Raw genomic sequence first — 17,517 nt, 5'->3', positions numbered from 1 at the left:
TTCCCAAGCATAAAACTGTAAGTCTTCCAGAGATGGTTGATGTACTGTACCTGTGATGTATTACTGCCCTTACTGCCTGAAGCTGGTTCATCTTTAGCTGACACCTTCTGCTGCTTCTTGTTCATCCCTAGGAATATTAAAATCATGTAAGATATCCTGGCATATTAATACCATCATATGCAAAGTTAAGTATGAAGAATGAAACACGAAGCACAGTGGGAATCACAGTCCTTTGCATGGCACCCAAAAAGCTAGTTAACTTTGTCACAGAACATCTCAGTTTAAACCTGCAAATTACCATCTGCACATATTGCAAAGAGCATAGGAAAGTTAAGTTAGCAAAAGGTGCAAAAGCAGATAAATCTGAGCTTAAATGCCACTGAATTCAGCTCAGGAATGCTCTTAGGTGGTTGCTGAACAAAGTTGCATGCCACCATGTCTTGAGTCTAACTGACCCTAATCAGGCTGAAGTAACACAGTCTGACTTACTGTGGGTAGAATAGTAAAATCATGAGAGAAACAACTTTAGATATTAATCTTTATCACTTTTTTTAGACTTAGTAGAAGTCTAACTAATTTTTACGACTAGTCTATCTTGGTTTAATTACTTTATCTACATGTAAAAGTATTAAATTATTTGTCAGCTACATTGGATATAATTTCCACTTCAGAAACCTAAACACCTACATTTGTGCCTTAGATCTCTTCTATATTCCTCATGTTGCTTTATGTAAAATTCCAGTATTGTGTGCTACTACAAGCTTCCTTGCCTTTCCAGTATCCCATATTTGTGGTCAGTTCGCAAACACAGACTGAATTATGGGGAAGTTTAACTCCTTGAAGCAACAGGGAGTGTAGGACTCCTCTCTAGTTTTTATTGGCATCAAGTATTACATACTTCATAGGAACACAGGCCTTCTTTCTGGAGAAGACTGGATGGAAGGGACCAAGAATGGTAGAGAGATGAGAAAAAACACAGTGAAGCTGACAAAGCAGTGTTGTCCAAAAAGAAGGGCATTTTGTTAGATAATGATACTGCAACCTGCACTTTTAGTAAATCCTAAAAAGCTTTGATATTAATGTAATCTCTGAAGAGCTAAAAGTGCTTTTAGAGATTATTGATATTGAAATTCAATAAATAGTAGTAAAAAATGCTGAGCTCTTAAAATGAATTGTGACATTACCTAAAAATACTGAAAATCAGAAATAACTAAACTCTCAGAATTATCTACATGCACACAAACATACATTTAACTATATCAGCACTTTTGTATGTGAGGAAATGGTAAACACAACATACCTAAAGGAAAAAGTCACCGTATTTTAAAATCTCTTAAGTTTCTTAATATACACATTGGTGTATCTTGTTTCTATTATGCTTCTATTTATGATTTAATTCTTATATGGTAAACTCTGCACGACTCACTTTCGGATTTATTAGTGGGACAAATTACATTCCCTCCCCTTCTCATGCTAAAATAAACACATTGTCCTGTACTTCCTATGTAATCCTGACATGGTGATAGCTAGGAATAATCTTAAATATACACAGTTGAACATGTCTATTGATGAGTATTTGTTTTGTCAGATCAGGTCACAAAAGCCCATGAATCCACAGATAATGTTAGATGAACTTAGGCAGATACTGACAAAAAAATCACAAAGTTGGATTTCCACTGCATAACCAGTACAACATCCACTATCAGCTACTATTTACATCAAGCACAGTTTAAAGATACTCTGAACCTTGGAAAATGAGGACAGGTATTTAATTTTCTCTTTTTTGAATAAATTAAATCTTGGTCGACAAAGACCAAATTTAATACAGTGTTGTAAACAGCGAAGCTGGTAAGAAAAGCAGTGTACTAAGACACCCCGCTATGTTTCTCCAACTTTAGAGTGATATATAAATATCACCTGAGTATCCAAATGATATGCTTGACAATGGACTAAGGTAGATTCCACTTCCAAACATTGCACCATGGAGCTGAAAAAGAGCGAAGTGATTGTTTAACATTAATTTGGTTATCTGGACAAAATAATAACGATAGGAACAGGTTGAAATGCAGATAAGCATCTGCCCCGTAGCACTAATATATTACCTAGTAATAAGGCAGTCTTTAAAAAAACCATGCTGCAAATATACAACTAAAATACTAATATATTCTGGAAACCATGTCCAAATGCCCAAACATAATTTTACAACAGATTTATATATAAAATTGCATTTTCGTTTTAAATGTAACATTATCACAATGGATGCCCACAGACGGTGCTTCTGTATATGGATAAATACACCTCAGCCTTAACAAGGCTGAGCAAGCTCAGCATGTGTCTCACATCAAAACCTTGGCAGGAAGCATAGCCTAAACTAGCCTCTGTGAATCAACAGCAGCAACAGCTACTTTTCTTTTTTTTAAGGTAAGAAAGGAAGAGATGGTGATGACACTGCTCATATGCTATAGAAAAACGTAATCACTAGTTCAGCCTGAGTACTGGAGGAATGGGTTCAACCAAGCTTTTGCCTGACCCAGTTCAGACATGCATATTCCATCACTGCAGGACTGTGTTTTAGTCACAAAGCTACCAGCTGTCTGAGAGGAACAGATGAAAGGGAAGACTATTCTTCACCAACATCACTGTTTCATGTCACAAAGTTTGGGCTAAGCAACAGAAGTGTGCACTTTTTATTAGCCCTGCAGTCACTTTCTTGTCGGAAAGGGGGAAGTATGGGTTTCACTTCTCCACCAGGGACTGACTGCTTTATGTGGAAAAGCCTCTAAAGAAAACGCACCAAGTATCTGTTGGAGCACAAATGAGAACCCAGAGTATTTCCTACCTAGGCAGATGTTGTGACCACTGGGCTTCAGAGTCATGCTCACCCTTATTTCTTTCCTCTGACCCAATGATATTTACATCACCTCTGCAATGTGCCAGAGCTCTCACAGGAATGTGCAAACATGCTTTCATTCCTCCAGATCCTACAATGTTGTATAGGATCCTTGGTGAGTAGATATTTTTCCTGACTGGTTGGTACTGGGGTAAATGGGATGAACTGGGCTCAGGATATGTCTTAGGTGTGAGAGAGATCTAAAAATGATGACTTATATAAAACAGGGCTTTATTGCTTCCTCCTATTCCCAGTATGTCAACCCTCAACAAAAAAATAAACACAAACAAAGGGGTTTACTTTGGTGAATTTCAGTGTGTAAATCCTGCTTTCTTGGGGAATTATCTTCCAAATATACTAATAAATACACCCAAACCACTAAGAGGAACAGCAGAGATTTCCATTTCCTTTTTTTTTTCAGTGTCTTCTGTACCCCAATCCTTAGCCAGCACCCTGGGATCCTCCTCCAAGGTATCATGGACTCAGCTCTGGGGAAGAGCTGTCAAACACATGATGCTAAAATACTCTGAGTTACAGCTCCCCAGTCCCTCTGGTACTTGCTACTTTGCTCTGCAATAGTGCTCTCCTGATGATTCAGTCTGAGAAAATGAACTGAAGTTTGCAATAGCTCCCTCCTGGCAAATACACTCATATTTTCAATCCCAAGGAAACCAGGGAAAAGAAGATGCTGTAAATCCAGTTCCTGTAAACCTAGTATGCTCTTGGATCCTATAACATGGAGATAATTTATGTAGCTCTAAATTTTAATCCCGACTGCTTTTAAGCAGTACCGAGCTAAGCCTCCTGGAGGTGCTGCTCTGCAACGTAAAACTGAAACACTGATTCCAGCAATAGGATCTTCTAGCCATTTTAGCAGATGCATTATATCATTTTAATTGCATCAGAAAAGTACCTTTTCCAGGATACAAGAGGGTATTTGAAATCACCCCTTTTTTCAACCTATATGACTATCAGAACCAACATGGTCTGAAAACTTGCTTAAGCATGTAATCAATAGCTAAAGTCTATTTAGTCTACTATTTACCTGCAGCCTCGTATTGGAAGCCACAACTAAGCCGTTCCTCAGGATGGAATGCCAATTTTCAATGTGTGAACCACTGAAAAAATGAAAAAGCAAGCGCTAAAATCCACACTATAAAATGCAAAATTAAATAAGTAATGCTTTAAAACAATAAATTCACAGCTGTAAACCTCAGATGGCAAGAACAAAAAAATAGCATGGCATCTTGATAACCTTTGATTAATATGAATATATGTACTTACTGAAATGCAAAGGTACTTCCGTAGAGATTTTTAGCAGCTCGGAAATTGGATTCTTTGGCTGGTGGACTGCTGAGAAGCAGAAACTGGTGGGGAGTGTGCATAAACTTCAGTTGCTGTAAAACATAACAGTGCACAAGTGAAAAGCAGTTCATTAACACAGAAGTGTTGTATTTCCATAACGGTAGTTCTTCAGATACCATGCTGTTTCACACAATACATAACTGCATCTAAATAACTATGTGAACTAAGTTGAAATTGGTCTCATTACCATAGTTTTTACCTGAAATCAAACAGTAAAAATGTCTTTCAGTTTATGAAACATACCGAAGTATCTGAAACAGATTTCACCCTAATATGGCTCTAGTGAAGTAATTAAATTGAACAATTTCATCATGGTATTCTGATCAGAGATGGCTTTGAACTAAGGTTCAGATTTGAAAGGCTGCAGATTACTATGCCCTTAATCAGAGGATCAGAGGCACACATACTCAGAAATGAAGCTCAGCACCATCCCTCTAAAATTCAAGAGCTATACTCTTTTAAGGTGTACTCATATGTGGATCTCCTAGTACATCATGTTTGTGTGCACTGTTTTCTGTACAGTTCTGTATCTAATATTCTATATGGTAACAAAAGATTGAAGTTATTCTCAACCAATCTCAGATAACTACAAGGTGGACACTTGTATCCAAGCTACTCACCTCAAACAGGCTTTTTACGAGCATTATTCCTTTGACCTATTTTAGATATTCACAACATGATTCTATGAGTCATGACCTGAAACTGACTATTCCTCTCCCTTGTCTATTAATGGAGTCCATGTGATTTGTCTGAATGTAGACACCTATGTTTGGCTAGGAGACTCCCACCTAAAATGCTAACACGAGCCACAAGAAATGAGAAAATAATAAAGAACCCACAGACACTTACCCTATTCACTGGTAGCTTCACAATATGTGATCTATTACTAGAAATAACCCTAAAATAAGAAACAGTTAGATGTATTAGACATGGTAACCAAACAGAACTTTTCTTCTTAAAAATATGTTATGAATGGCCACCACAAAGCACCCAGCTGCAGGCCTTTGAATCTATCAGATGGAAATCGACCAAATCTTGACTAGAAAACTAGATCAGAGGCTGTACAAATAAGCTGGATCTTTTCCAGTGTTTTCAGAGTGCTCAGATGAGGTCCAGAAACAGTCCAGAAACACTTGCAGTTGCAAATGTCAACCCTGACATTAATTCTGAGGGTGAGCTTATACCAAATTACACTGGTGAAGTGATCACTCATTTAACTTGGTACTTTAATAATTATCATCTCATGTGAGTCTATTTTATACCATTGTAGAAGAGGATGTGCAAGGGGGTCTTGTTTATCCATCTGCTTCTTTATTTCCAAGTAAGGTGCCTAGAAAAGAGTAATTGCATTCTTTATTTCTAGTTGAAATTATAAGGTTAAATTTTATATGTTACATTGCCTAAGATTTCATCTATTAAAATGAATACATGGGACTCATTATTAGGCTTAAATCACAGTTTTACTGACATACAGCGTTGTACAGTTATAAATGTATTTTGACAACAAGAATTAATATAGCAATTATTTTCCCTGGAGTAAAATAATAAGCATATAATTAGCATCAAAATGAGTATATTATAGCAAACATTGGTGATCTCAGGGAGAGCAGGAGAAGACATCTATTTATGTTCAGATCTTGGATTAAGAAATTGGACTAGAACTTCACAAAATTAAGTCTCTCAAAATATCCCAAGATAATTCACTTTATTTTTTTTAACTGTTTCACAGCCTAAACTGGTAAAATAAAATACCATATCATCTTATAATCCCTTTGAAAACCTTTCCTGATTTCAGTCACAGTGCAAAGCACCCCTTTAAAACTCTTCAGTCCAAGATTTATTTTAACATTAAAAAAAAAGCAAAATGGTGGTTATTTTTCTTTCCAAAAGACATTATATTAGGTAACAGAAATACCACAATTTTTAAATATTTACAAGATCATACATTAAGTAACAAAAATATGTGAATTTTGATTTTAAATTTATTTTACTCCTCCCTAAACACCTCATTCTTCATTCCAGGATCCCAAAGTACTTTATGAATACATATAGAGTAAGATTTATAAACTGTTGTGAGGTTACATTTATATAGCAGGTAGAATAGCAAGGTACATGGAAGAGATTTCAATAATCAGTTATAATCAGCTGGGTTTTTTGCGAAAGGAAGTGTAACAATAAACCTAAGTATGGCTATCAGATTCTGTCCCACTGTGAATATTGAGAAATCATACGGTAGTAATCCCAAGAGACCCAACCTTCCAAGTCCCCAACCATACTTAACTGATCAAGTGGTTTTCTATAACAGAAATAAAGCTATCATTCAAAACACTGTCAAAAAAATCAATTTCTTTTGCTTTGGAAATAAAAGACTCAGTTTGGCTTTGATATTTCCAGAAATGCAGCAGTTGATGGTTATCTCATTACAATGCCTGTTCTGCTGTTATTACCTCTTATTTAAACTTCAAAAGATCTGAGTTCTACTTTATCGCTATTATTTGACTGTCATTATAGATGCTCTAGGTTTGGTATTTTTAACACACATTTTAACATTATTACAGCTCTATATGAGAGAGATGATACTATTGACCTCCTCACCCATCACAGGCAAGCCAAATAAACATCTTCCTAGTTCTAGAAACAAGCAATTAAGCTAGCTAAAGATTTTTAAACTCACCTGTGTCATCTCTCTAATAGAAGTGATACTGTCCAATGCTTTCATGACTCGGTCATAATTCTTCTTCTGATACAGCATAAAATAAACAAATAAATTAAAAGCATATTAGTCTTTGGCTCTACAAAACCCAAAATACTTTGTGTGTCTAAAACAAATGCCGGGATGAATGTTCAGCAAAACAATCCTTTCAAACATTTCTAACTAATAGCTTCCTTTCACTTCATGTAGACTCATTCATAGTGCAGGAAAATTCCCTGAAAAAATATTATCATGATTGTTTCTCCTTGAATTTCACTAGAATCTCCAACACACTCAAAAAATTAGCTCACTTTTTAAACAAATACTCTTAAACACAGGTTCTTACAGTTATTTGGACAACATTCTATGAAGTTAAATAAAGCAGTGACATATAGATTTTAAATAAAATGCTAAACAAACAGATGTGTTTATTTTGCTTACAGCTCTATTAAACATCACAGGTCCTTCAGTTGTCCCTCTGCCTCACCCTGATCCTCGTCTACCTTCTGCTTGGGAACCATTACCAGATGGCTCCACCATTTCTGAGTGGATGAGCTTAGCAGTCTGTGCTTCACCAGCTCCACATGTCACGTCACCTTCAGGAGCTTCACTGTTACCCATCTTTGGGTCTTGCCAACATTTGCCCATGGGCTTTCACCTTGCCCATGCTGGCAAGAAGCTGGGAGCAGGTGGTGTGGGCCCTGCCAGCTCAGGGACTCTCTCCATTCCACTCTGGTGTGATTCTCTTTCATATTCCCTCATCTGCTTCCAACTCTTGTCTTGCCCAGCCACCAGACTAGCTGTCTCCTCATCAACCCCCTTCCAAGCACCTCCTGGCAAGTCTTTCTTCCCACATGCTACAGAACATGTTTGCCCCTTCCTGAGGAAGAACCACTGCTAGCTGGCCTTTGTTCAGAAAATAGTGAAATGCATCCAAATGCAGAACATCCAAAGTTCCCATTTATGCCCTTGAGGATGGCTCAAGTGAGATGTAATAGTTCATGGCTTCTCGAGGGCTTCCCCGAGAGGCAGTATTTGCAGCCTGAGAAGCAAATAGTGCAAACACAATTCTTTATTTCAAAACTGATGCTTGTACAAAACTCAACTATTGTGTCAACATTTGATAAAATTACATTTAAGGACATAATTGTTTGCAAAGAGAAAATGAGATGATAACAATAACCGCTCTAAGAACAAAAGGATGGACTGGAAATCCCCCAGTTTACATGGTCTACACCTCCTAAAGGCCATCTTTGTCTTTGTGTCCAATGCGTACACAGAGAGAAAGACACCAGGAATACAAAATTTTGCATCTAGAATTTGTACCCTAAAAGAATGTATTGGCTTCAACATAACTTTGAACACAAGAGTTCATATTCAAATACCTTCTCAGGGACAACTACAAACGTTAAAAGTTCTGAAAATAGTTACCCACTTGTGCTATATGCTGGAGCTTTCTCTCTTATAGTAAGGGAGACTCCTCCAGAAGAAGGCTTTGCTTTGAAATCTCATGCACGACTAAACCCAAGCTATGACATAATGAAAGATAACTACTTACCCTGGGGTTAAAGGCCAGCATCTGAGGATCGTTAGGATCAACTACAGAAGGATATGGCTCAAAAATGACAACTTTCCTAGGTGACTCTAATGCAGACCGACACATGGATACTAACAGATCAACCACCTAGGAATAATGAAAAATATTTATTCAATGTATGTACTTTCATACCGTATCTTCCAGTCTGCTTTTTTCACACATTATAGTAATACCATATTTCACTGTTACCTATATTACGAAAACCATGTTATCCACAGGACATAGTTCAGGATTGAAATTCTTCCACTGACCTTAACAGGCATCAGGTACATTATTCCAGGTGTGTAAGTAGGACCCGCACCTGATCCTAAATGTATTATGATGTCAAATACATTGCTTGCAGTCCTGCTTTCTCTTGTGCACATATGCTAATTCCTGGATTAAATTCATTCTCTAGGGAACTGAAGTCGTGCTGGATCTGTGTACCTCTGTACAGGAGATGCCAGTGAAAAATGTTGCTCAGGAATGAGGAAGGGTTTGTGAATCTGTACCACTGCCTGCTCTTCTCCCGAACACCGCAATCATAGAAACACTTGTAAACATTGCTTCTGCTAAAGCCAGAACAGTGCAATGATTTAACAGTCATTTGCATGGCTCACACTGGGACACCTTCTTTCTTCCATCTTGCTGTACAAATTACAACATGGCGTTGAATATCTATTATTTCCAAGATTTCACCATAAGATCATAAGTGTAATGTGCATACAGGCATGTATTCACATATGTACACACAGGCACGTATACCACTTAACAACAAATTTCTGTATAATTGTTTCAAAATTAATAACTCAGAGGTTAAAAATAGAATACAGCAATCACAAATCAGAGAGAATGCAGCTTTCTGGCAGCTGTGAAAAGTAAATCCAGCTCATAATGCAATCCAAAGTTGCTACATAAAAATGCAGCTGCAGATTAACTCATTTCCCCATTTTTTCCATGCCTTCTGAAAACATTCCTGTGTGAAAACAGAGTTTTCCATGAAAGAAAGGAAAAGCTGAGATGAGTCGTACTTAGTAGGCATGCCTGGTTCCTCCCACAACTCCACACGGATCAGATCTCATCTCAAAGCTCAAGCTATTCTAGAAGTTCTTACATAGCTGCCATCATATCTGATCATTTGGACAAAAATAAAAAAGATGGTCCTTTAGAGAAGCAGAATGAAAGTAAGGACGATGATGAAAGGGAAAAGGAACTGCGCTGCAGTGAGTCATACTGTCGTCATTCTCCTCCTCTGCTCCTTTAGCATGAATGGACGATTTTCTCCATGACTTTAAAAATATTCCTTTAGTTCCAGTTACTAAATATCTCAGATATACTGAAAAATGAAGTTATTTACATAATGATCCCTTCCTCCACGGTGCTCTGATTACTTTCCAGCTTATAATACCTTTAAGTGTGATGAATGTTTCAAAACAAGGCACCTGCATTAGCATTTGCAAAGGAGACCAGGAGTATGCGCACACAACCAGGTCAAGGAACAGGCCTGCAACTCTCAATGTATCACCATGAAACTGAGCCAGAGTTCGTACATCCCACTTCTCAGAAGCCCTTCTTAGCCTCCAGTTGCAAAACACTACTAGGGAAGAGTTGTTTGGGGCCCCAGATCTCTTAATACAGTGACCCAAAGTTGTCTTGCTTTATGATTTGCATGATGGGACTTTGTCTGAAAATTGACACAGTTCTTCTTAGAACACCATCCCAAAGCCCTCCTTTAAACTGTTTACTCCTATATTGTTTCTAACCATAATACCTGCATATTGCTCTGAGATGGGGGAAAACATGCACAGATTAGTCTTAGTTAAACTCCCAGTTTCCCCTGGGATCACTGTTTTGAGCAGATGGAATGCAGAGCAACTTAAGCTGGGAGGTAAGTCTAATACAAACATTATAACACAAACTTGCATATGTATTTCTTGGTAATAGTAAGTGCTGTGGATCTAATAAATGTCCTTACTGGACCTCAACTACTTCTCTTTAACAGTAGGTACTGAAGTGCGAAAGTAAGGATTACAATATTTACAAGAACAATAAGACAACACTTGCTGATGACAATTCCCTCTTACAACATCACTCTCCCAGACAGTGCCCCTCTCTCCAGAGATTCTCTACAGGAAGTCTGAACCATCAAGAAATCAGGCATTTAATTTTCAGACATTTTGACTATGAGACTAAAATAAAGGTAAGGTGAGTTTGGTCTTGAAAGTTTAAGAAAGTATAATGACTTACTATTAAGGAGGAGCCATCAGAATATTTGGAGTGACAAAGTAGGGGTGTATACCTTAGAAAACTAGCTGAAAGCACAGCAGGAAAAAACAGGATGTGTTTTCTAACAATGGGAACCTATATTTAGGCTCCTTCGCCACACAAAATGATTTTGAGGAAGATTCATCTGACAAAATGTAGAGATGCACAATGTGAACACCTAACTCTTACCAGTCAGCCTAGGCTCCCTTTATAATCAATGGATGATAGTTTATGCTGTGATTCACACTATCCTAAACTAATGTTCAAAACAGTTTAGATGAATCAAAACCTAGAAGTGCTGAAATCTTTCTGCAAGCAGGAATGGGAGCTCAACCAGATTAGATGTAGTGAGCTAGGTGCAATGTTATCACTAGAGTGAAACTTAGCGATTTAGTCACCTAGGTCCAATGGGACAATTGACAAAAACATTTATCTAACTTTTTAAAGCACTGTTAAGGTTGTAATCACTTCAGTACTCTACAGCAAAGCACTGCAGATGCACAGGTATTCTAGACATCTAGAGCAATCTCCACATATGACTGCAACAGTGATACCTACATAAAACACAGAGTGAGAGCTAACCAGGACCATCTCTCCTGTCAGCTGTTTGCACCTAATGTACAATGCACATGTAATGCACAATATAAGTTTGTACCTAATTGTCCTCTAATTTTAGGAAAGCAAACTTCCAGCTGTTGAAGGAATCGGTCAATAGGACCCACTGGGAAACTGCCCTCAGTGACAATGGAGCAGAACAGAGCTGGCAGATCTTTAAGGATGCTTTCCATACAGTGCATGAGCTCTTGATCCCCATGTGTAAGAAAAATCAGGAAAGGAAGGCAAGAGACCAGCATGGCTGAGTTAAGACCTGATGGTCAAATTAAAGGGCAAGAAGGAAATGCACAGGCAGTGGAAGCAGGGACAGGTATCCTGGGAAGAGCATAGGGACATTGCTGGTTGTGTAGGCAGAGTTAGGGAGGCCAAGGCACAGCTGGAGCTGAACTTGGCAGGGGATGCAAAAAAAGGCTTCTACAGGTATGTCAGCCATAAAAGGAAGGTCAAAGATAGTGTACCCCCACTCGATGAACACAACTGACAAACTGGTACCAAAGGACAAGGAGAAGGCTGAGGTACTCAACACTTTTTTATCTCACTCTTCATGGGTAGTCTCTCTTCCCACATCTCTCAAGTGGATGGACCACAAGATGGGGACTGGGGAAGCAAAGTCCTTTCCACTGTAAGAGAAGATCAGGTTTGAGACCCCCTGAGGAACCCGAACATACAGAAGCTTAAAGAACCTGCTGAGATGTATCCCAGAGTCCTGAGGGAATTGTCTGATGTAGCTGCCAAGCCACTCTCCATGATATTTGAAAAGTCACGTCAGTCAGGTGAAGTCCCTGGTGACTGGAAATAGGGGAACATTGCACCCATTTTTACAAAGGGTAGAAAGGAGGACCCTGGGAACTACTGACCTGTCAGCCTCCCCTCTGTGTCTGGGAAGATCATGGAACAGATCCTCCTAGAAACTATGTTAAGGCTCATGGAGGACAGGAAGGTGATCTGAGACAGCCAACAGAGCTTCATGAAGGGCAAGTCCTGCCTGACCAACCTTGTGGTCTTCTCTGATGGAGTGACTACATCAGTGGACAAGGGAAGAGCTACAGATGTCACCTATCTAGACTTCTGTAAGGCCTTTGTCATGGTCCCCCCACAACATCCTTCTCTCTAAATTGGAGAGAGATGGATTTGATGGGTGGACTGTTTGATGGATGAGGAACTGGCTGGATGGTCGCATTGAGAGGATAGTGGTCAATGGCTTAATGTCAGGTGGAAATTGGTGACAAGGGGTCCATACTGGGACCAGTAGTGTTTACTATCTTCATCAATGACATAAACAGTGGGATTGAGTACACCCTCAGAAAGTCTGCAGATGATACCAAGCTGAGTGGTCCAGCTGACATGCTTGAGGGACACGATGTCATTCAGAAGGACCTGGGCGAAGTTCAGAGGTGGGTCCATGTGAACCTCAAGAGGTTCAATAAGGTCAAGTGCAAGGTCCTGAACATGGGTCAGGGCAAATGGCGGTATCAATACCAGGTAGGGGATGAAGGGATTGAGAGCAGCCATGCTGAGAAGGACTTGGGGGTACTGGTGGATGTAAAGCTGGGCATGAGCCAGCAATGTGCACTCCCAGTCCAGAAAGCCAACCATAGGCTGGGGGACATCAGAAGAAGCGTGGCCAGCAGGTCAAGGGAGGTGATTCTCCCCTGTACTCTGTTCTGGTGAGATCCCACCTCGGGTACTGTGTCCAGCTCTGGAGTCCTCAGTGCAGAAAAGACATGGACCTGCTGGAATGGGTCCAGAGGACAGCCACAAAAATGACCAGGGGGATGGAACATCTCTCCGATGAGGAAAGGCTAAGAGAGTTGGGCTTGTTCTGCCTGAAGAAGAGAAGGCTCCAGGGAGACCTTACTGCAGCCTTTCAACACTTAAAGAGGGTTTATAAGAAAGATGGGGACAAAGATTTTAGCAGAGCCTTCCTATTGCGATAAGACAAGGGGTAAAGGTTTTAAACGAAAAGAGGGTAGATTTATAGCTACAATGAAGACATTTTTTATGATGAGGGTGGTGAAACACTGAAACAGGCCCAAAGAGGCTGCAGATGCCTCATCCCTTGAAATATTCAAGGTCAGGTTGGATGAGGCTTTGAGCAACCTGATCTAGTTGAAGATGTCCCTGCTCATTACAGGGGGTATTGGACTAGATGACCTTTAATGGTCCCTTCCAACCCAAACTATTCTATGATTCTAAATGTACATGTAACGTATCACGTAAGTGCCCGAATTAAAAAAAAAAAAAACACCTCTAGTCCCCAGAAACACATAGCTGAGGTCTTCAGAGGACTTCAGGCTGAGAAAGAGGTAGGGCTTCATTAGCACACCTCTCTCAATTTCTTACAAGATTACACAGGTATCCCAATGTTTGGTATGCTAGATGTTGCAAATATAACCATCTAATGGTCTTCAGATGTCAGATGAAGAGCTGATATTCAGATCCTGCAGTCATATTCTCAAGTGAAGAAGCTGGTGTACACTGCTGCAAGCTTCTTCCTTTGAGGATATGCCCACAGTTGGTATTCAGGCACTTAGCTGGATAGTTTATTTCCAGTGGCTAGACTCACTAGGGCTAGTTAAAGTTAACTGAACTGAACGTTTGCTTTTCCAAAAAAACCCATGTTGCTTACTACGTAAACGCACAGTGAATGACATATGTCTAGCAAATCAGAGAGGAATGCACTCTGCCCTAAGATGTGCAAACTTTTAATTTAAGACCTTAAAAGGATCTTAAACATAAGATCTTTTGAATTTACTGGAATCTAAGGCTAAATGGTGATTTGGAAACATAGTTAAAAAACTTTGTTTTAAGGCACATACAAAATTATGAAAGAAAACAATGACATGGTTTTAACTACATTAGTAACTCAAGAGTCAGGAGGCAAGCTTATTCCTGATCCTTGAGAAGAGAGAAAAAACCTATGTAGCAACATCACTAAAGACTTTCCCACTGTTATTTAATGATCAAAACAACAGATGCTCAGTGGATAGCTGCATCCCAACACCATGAACAGGAAGTAGCTTATTAATTGCACCAGAGTAGTAATGGCTCATTAGGTGAAAATAAACGGGAATTATCTGCAAATGACAATGGTTGCCTTTATTTACAACCCAGGTGACCTAATTGAATACAACAAGAAAACAGGGTTATTCTAATTACACGCAAGAAAAACAATGAAAGCACCTCATTAGTACCATTTGAAAATGCCATGCATAAAACAGTGTATTTACAGCTATAAGAGTGGACAAATAAATAACCCTTACCGAACAGTACTCATATGGGGAATACAAGTCAAAATAAATACTAGAAGAGGCTGAGAAGACTGGGTATACTATAGAAAATCACATGTAATAAGAATTAGGTAATTCTACCTGAGCCCCAGTTGCAATTTCATCAGCAGCTTCATTCATCACTCCTAACGTTTGGAAAGCAAATACACAGAGCTCCCGTTCACAAACAGTGGGCTACACAAAGAAAGAAAGTTAATTATAATTTTTGCTCTAGTTTTCGGTTCTTGGTTTTATCATGTCATACCTACAACAAAACCCAAACACATTTAATGTTAATTTTTTTTTCTTCAGATATTAACTGCAACATTAATTTCAAATTATGAATACATGACAACTATTGAGGAAGATGCATTAGAGAAGCATTTTAATAATCTGAAGAACAAGTGTGAAGAACTTTAAAACTTGCAAGTATTCACAGAGGCTACCAAATAGATTACAAAACCAATATTAAAGGCATAGTACCCAGACATCCTAACACTATCCTAACAGACTCTGAAAACCTCCTACATAACTAAAATTAATGGAGAACAAATTCAGAAACTAATGTGGGCACATCCCCTTTGTAAATGCAGCTTTCTTCTTCACAGCTTGTAATTCTGCTGTTGAGAACACACAAAAAAATCTGATCTAGAAGACAAGTTTCTTGAAGAAGCTACTTTTGTTTTGTCACTAATTTAACAATATATTTGTAAACTTTAAGGAAATACATTATATTTTCATAGAATAAACACCGTATTTAGGAAGGTCGCATTATTTTAATAATGGTGCTCTTTCTTCAGGTATTTAAAAAAGTAATAAAACCCCCATGCTGTTGAACCAGTTTTTTGACTATATTTTTGCAAAATTTAATTCAGAATGCCACCACAATGATCAAATAAAAAAAACTTATTTAAACTGCATATTGAATGAGAATTGAGTGTTCTGCCTTCATAAAGCAAACAAAGCAGAAACAAAACAAAACACAGCTTTAAGTAAAGAGAATGGGCATGACTTCATAAGCTTCCTAATTGGTTACAACTCTTACAGCAACTCCATGCTTATTTACTGAAAGATAATTAGCAGATCAATTTTTTAAAGGCTCAAGTAATGAATCACCCAGTGAATAGTTATAAGCATTCAAAAAGAACAAAAGGTTGAAAGAAATACAAGAAAGAAACACAAATTAAAACCTTCCTTAAAATGGACCCCAATAAACATAACTTTTTATTACAACATTGAAAACAATCAAAAATATTTTTTGGGCTAATATTTCTTTGAATCTATATTATAAATCCTAGCTCACTGAAACTTAAAATGAACTTTGGTAGGCTCTACTGAACTTTTGTAACTAAAAATTCTGAGTCTAGCTACCATGATAATTACTAAAGTATTTGTAGCAGTACGCTTTGAAGTTCAAGCCAATGTCTCTAGGAAGCACTTGCAGAAATGAAAGAATGGATTGAGCACACAAAGAAAACATAAAATTTAGCTGAATTCTGTTTCAGGCAACAGCTTTGTCAGTAAAAAGCAAAGCATACTGTTGTATTTGTAGTCACTTGTTTCATAGCCCTTAAAATATGCATTTAACGGGTTTCAAAGATTCAAGACTTCAATAAACATCTGAAATCCACTGTATTGACATATTCACCCATCAGTTGCTTTACAAGAGCTATCATCTTTTAAGTCTAATGGAGTGTCACCCATTTGATTTATTTTATCTGCCATGTTACATTGCATTAGGCAGCAGATGAAGCCTAACACGATCCAATTCACTGTGCCATGGCACGCTAGACAAAAAGTATATATTATTGTCATTATTCTTAGGTTTTCCACATTTGGAAGATGAGTAAATCATCTGCTTAGTTGGGGAAGCATGGTGGCATTATCACCTTGACTATCATAATCAATGGTATACACAAGATTCCCTTTTATATCAGAGAAAAGGATGCTCTGGAATAGCAGACCAATCTAAGTTTAGCCATGCCTGCCATGAAAAAAAGTGTTAAGAGAATACTTATTTTTGACATTTTGTTTACAACCTCAACAAAGTAAGTTATCTTGAGACTTAAAGATGGCAAAGGCAATAGAGGATTTGTCATCTTTGCTTTTTTTTTTTTCCCCACCCTCTGTGTTATGATCCCAGAAATGTCTGAGCATCTGGAACACGAAAGTTAGGAAAATGGTCTTTGTACCCATGTTTGACATTTGAAGGGCCTTTCTTCTCTCAGGTGGACACTGGAGCTAAGATCTTAAGGCTGGAAAACTATAGATATGAGGAGAAGCAAGACAGCAAAATTTGAGTTCTGAAGAGGAACAGATACTACTGTTAGAGTCTATACAATTCTTCTGATTTTATGTATTTGATGAACATTTATGCCCACCAAGTATTTGGCTCTAGAGTCTAACAGGGAAGATAACCCAAACCCTATAGCTATATGGACACCTCAATAGTCTGCCTTCGCATATCCATCCCAGATGCCTTCTAACCCAGACTCCAGGCATTTTAAGAGCACTTTTGGATCCTGTTTCTGAAATTTGTCCCTATTTAACCAAATCAGACACTTTTAACTTAAATTTCCCATAAGTGTTAACGTAGAGTGTTCCAAGAGATGTTGGTATGGCTGTCCTCTACTCCAGTGGTTAGTTAGGTTCAATCATTTAAACTCCTTTCTTTCCCTCCAAAATAAAAGATTGGTTTACAAGTAAGAAGCAAAGATTTGGAGAGCTTTTGTTTGTCACATGATGGTGATTGATCTATTCAGTGTCACATTTCCATATTTTGGTTTTGTCTGCAATTGTGCACGCTAGAACCAATGAAAACATATGAAAACTAAGTTGATAAATC

At 38.3% G+C, this 17,517-nt stretch overlaps 1 protein-coding gene across 2 annotated transcripts in view; it reads right to left on the bottom strand.

Moving 5' to 3' along the window:
• The window catches only part of PARP8 (poly(ADP-ribose) polymerase family member 8), a 125,640-nt gene that overhangs the window by 10,574 nt on the left and 97,549 nt on the right, over nucleotides 1–17,517 (bottom strand). For both annotated transcript variants that reach the window (XM_074812588.1, XM_074812587.1), the window contains exons 15-23: nucleotides 14,775–14,867; nucleotides 8,506–8,631; nucleotides 6,930–6,995; nucleotides 5,518–5,585; nucleotides 5,105–5,153; nucleotides 4,175–4,287; nucleotides 3,936–4,008; nucleotides 1,918–1,987; nucleotides 51–127 (exon numbers count right to left, since the gene is read on the bottom strand). In XM_074812588.1, coding sequence (XP_074668689.1) covers nucleotides 51–127; nucleotides 1,918–1,987; nucleotides 3,936–4,008; nucleotides 4,175–4,287; nucleotides 5,105–5,153; nucleotides 5,518–5,585; nucleotides 6,930–6,995; nucleotides 8,506–8,631; nucleotides 14,775–14,867 — 735 coding nt within the window. The remainder of the gene's footprint in view (nucleotides 1–50; nucleotides 128–1,917; nucleotides 1,988–3,935; nucleotides 4,009–4,174; nucleotides 4,288–5,104; nucleotides 5,154–5,517; nucleotides 5,586–6,929; nucleotides 6,996–8,505; nucleotides 8,632–14,774; nucleotides 14,868–17,517) is intronic.

This window comes from Strix aluco, chromosome Z (genome assembly GCF_031877795.1).
Source record: "Strix aluco isolate bStrAlu1 chromosome Z, bStrAlu1.hap1, whole genome shotgun sequence".
Taxonomy (NCBI): domain Eukaryota; kingdom Metazoa; phylum Chordata; class Aves; order Strigiformes; family Strigidae; genus Strix; species Strix aluco.
Note: the sequence above shows the minus strand (reverse complement) of the source record. Positions and strands in the feature narration are given on the sequence as shown.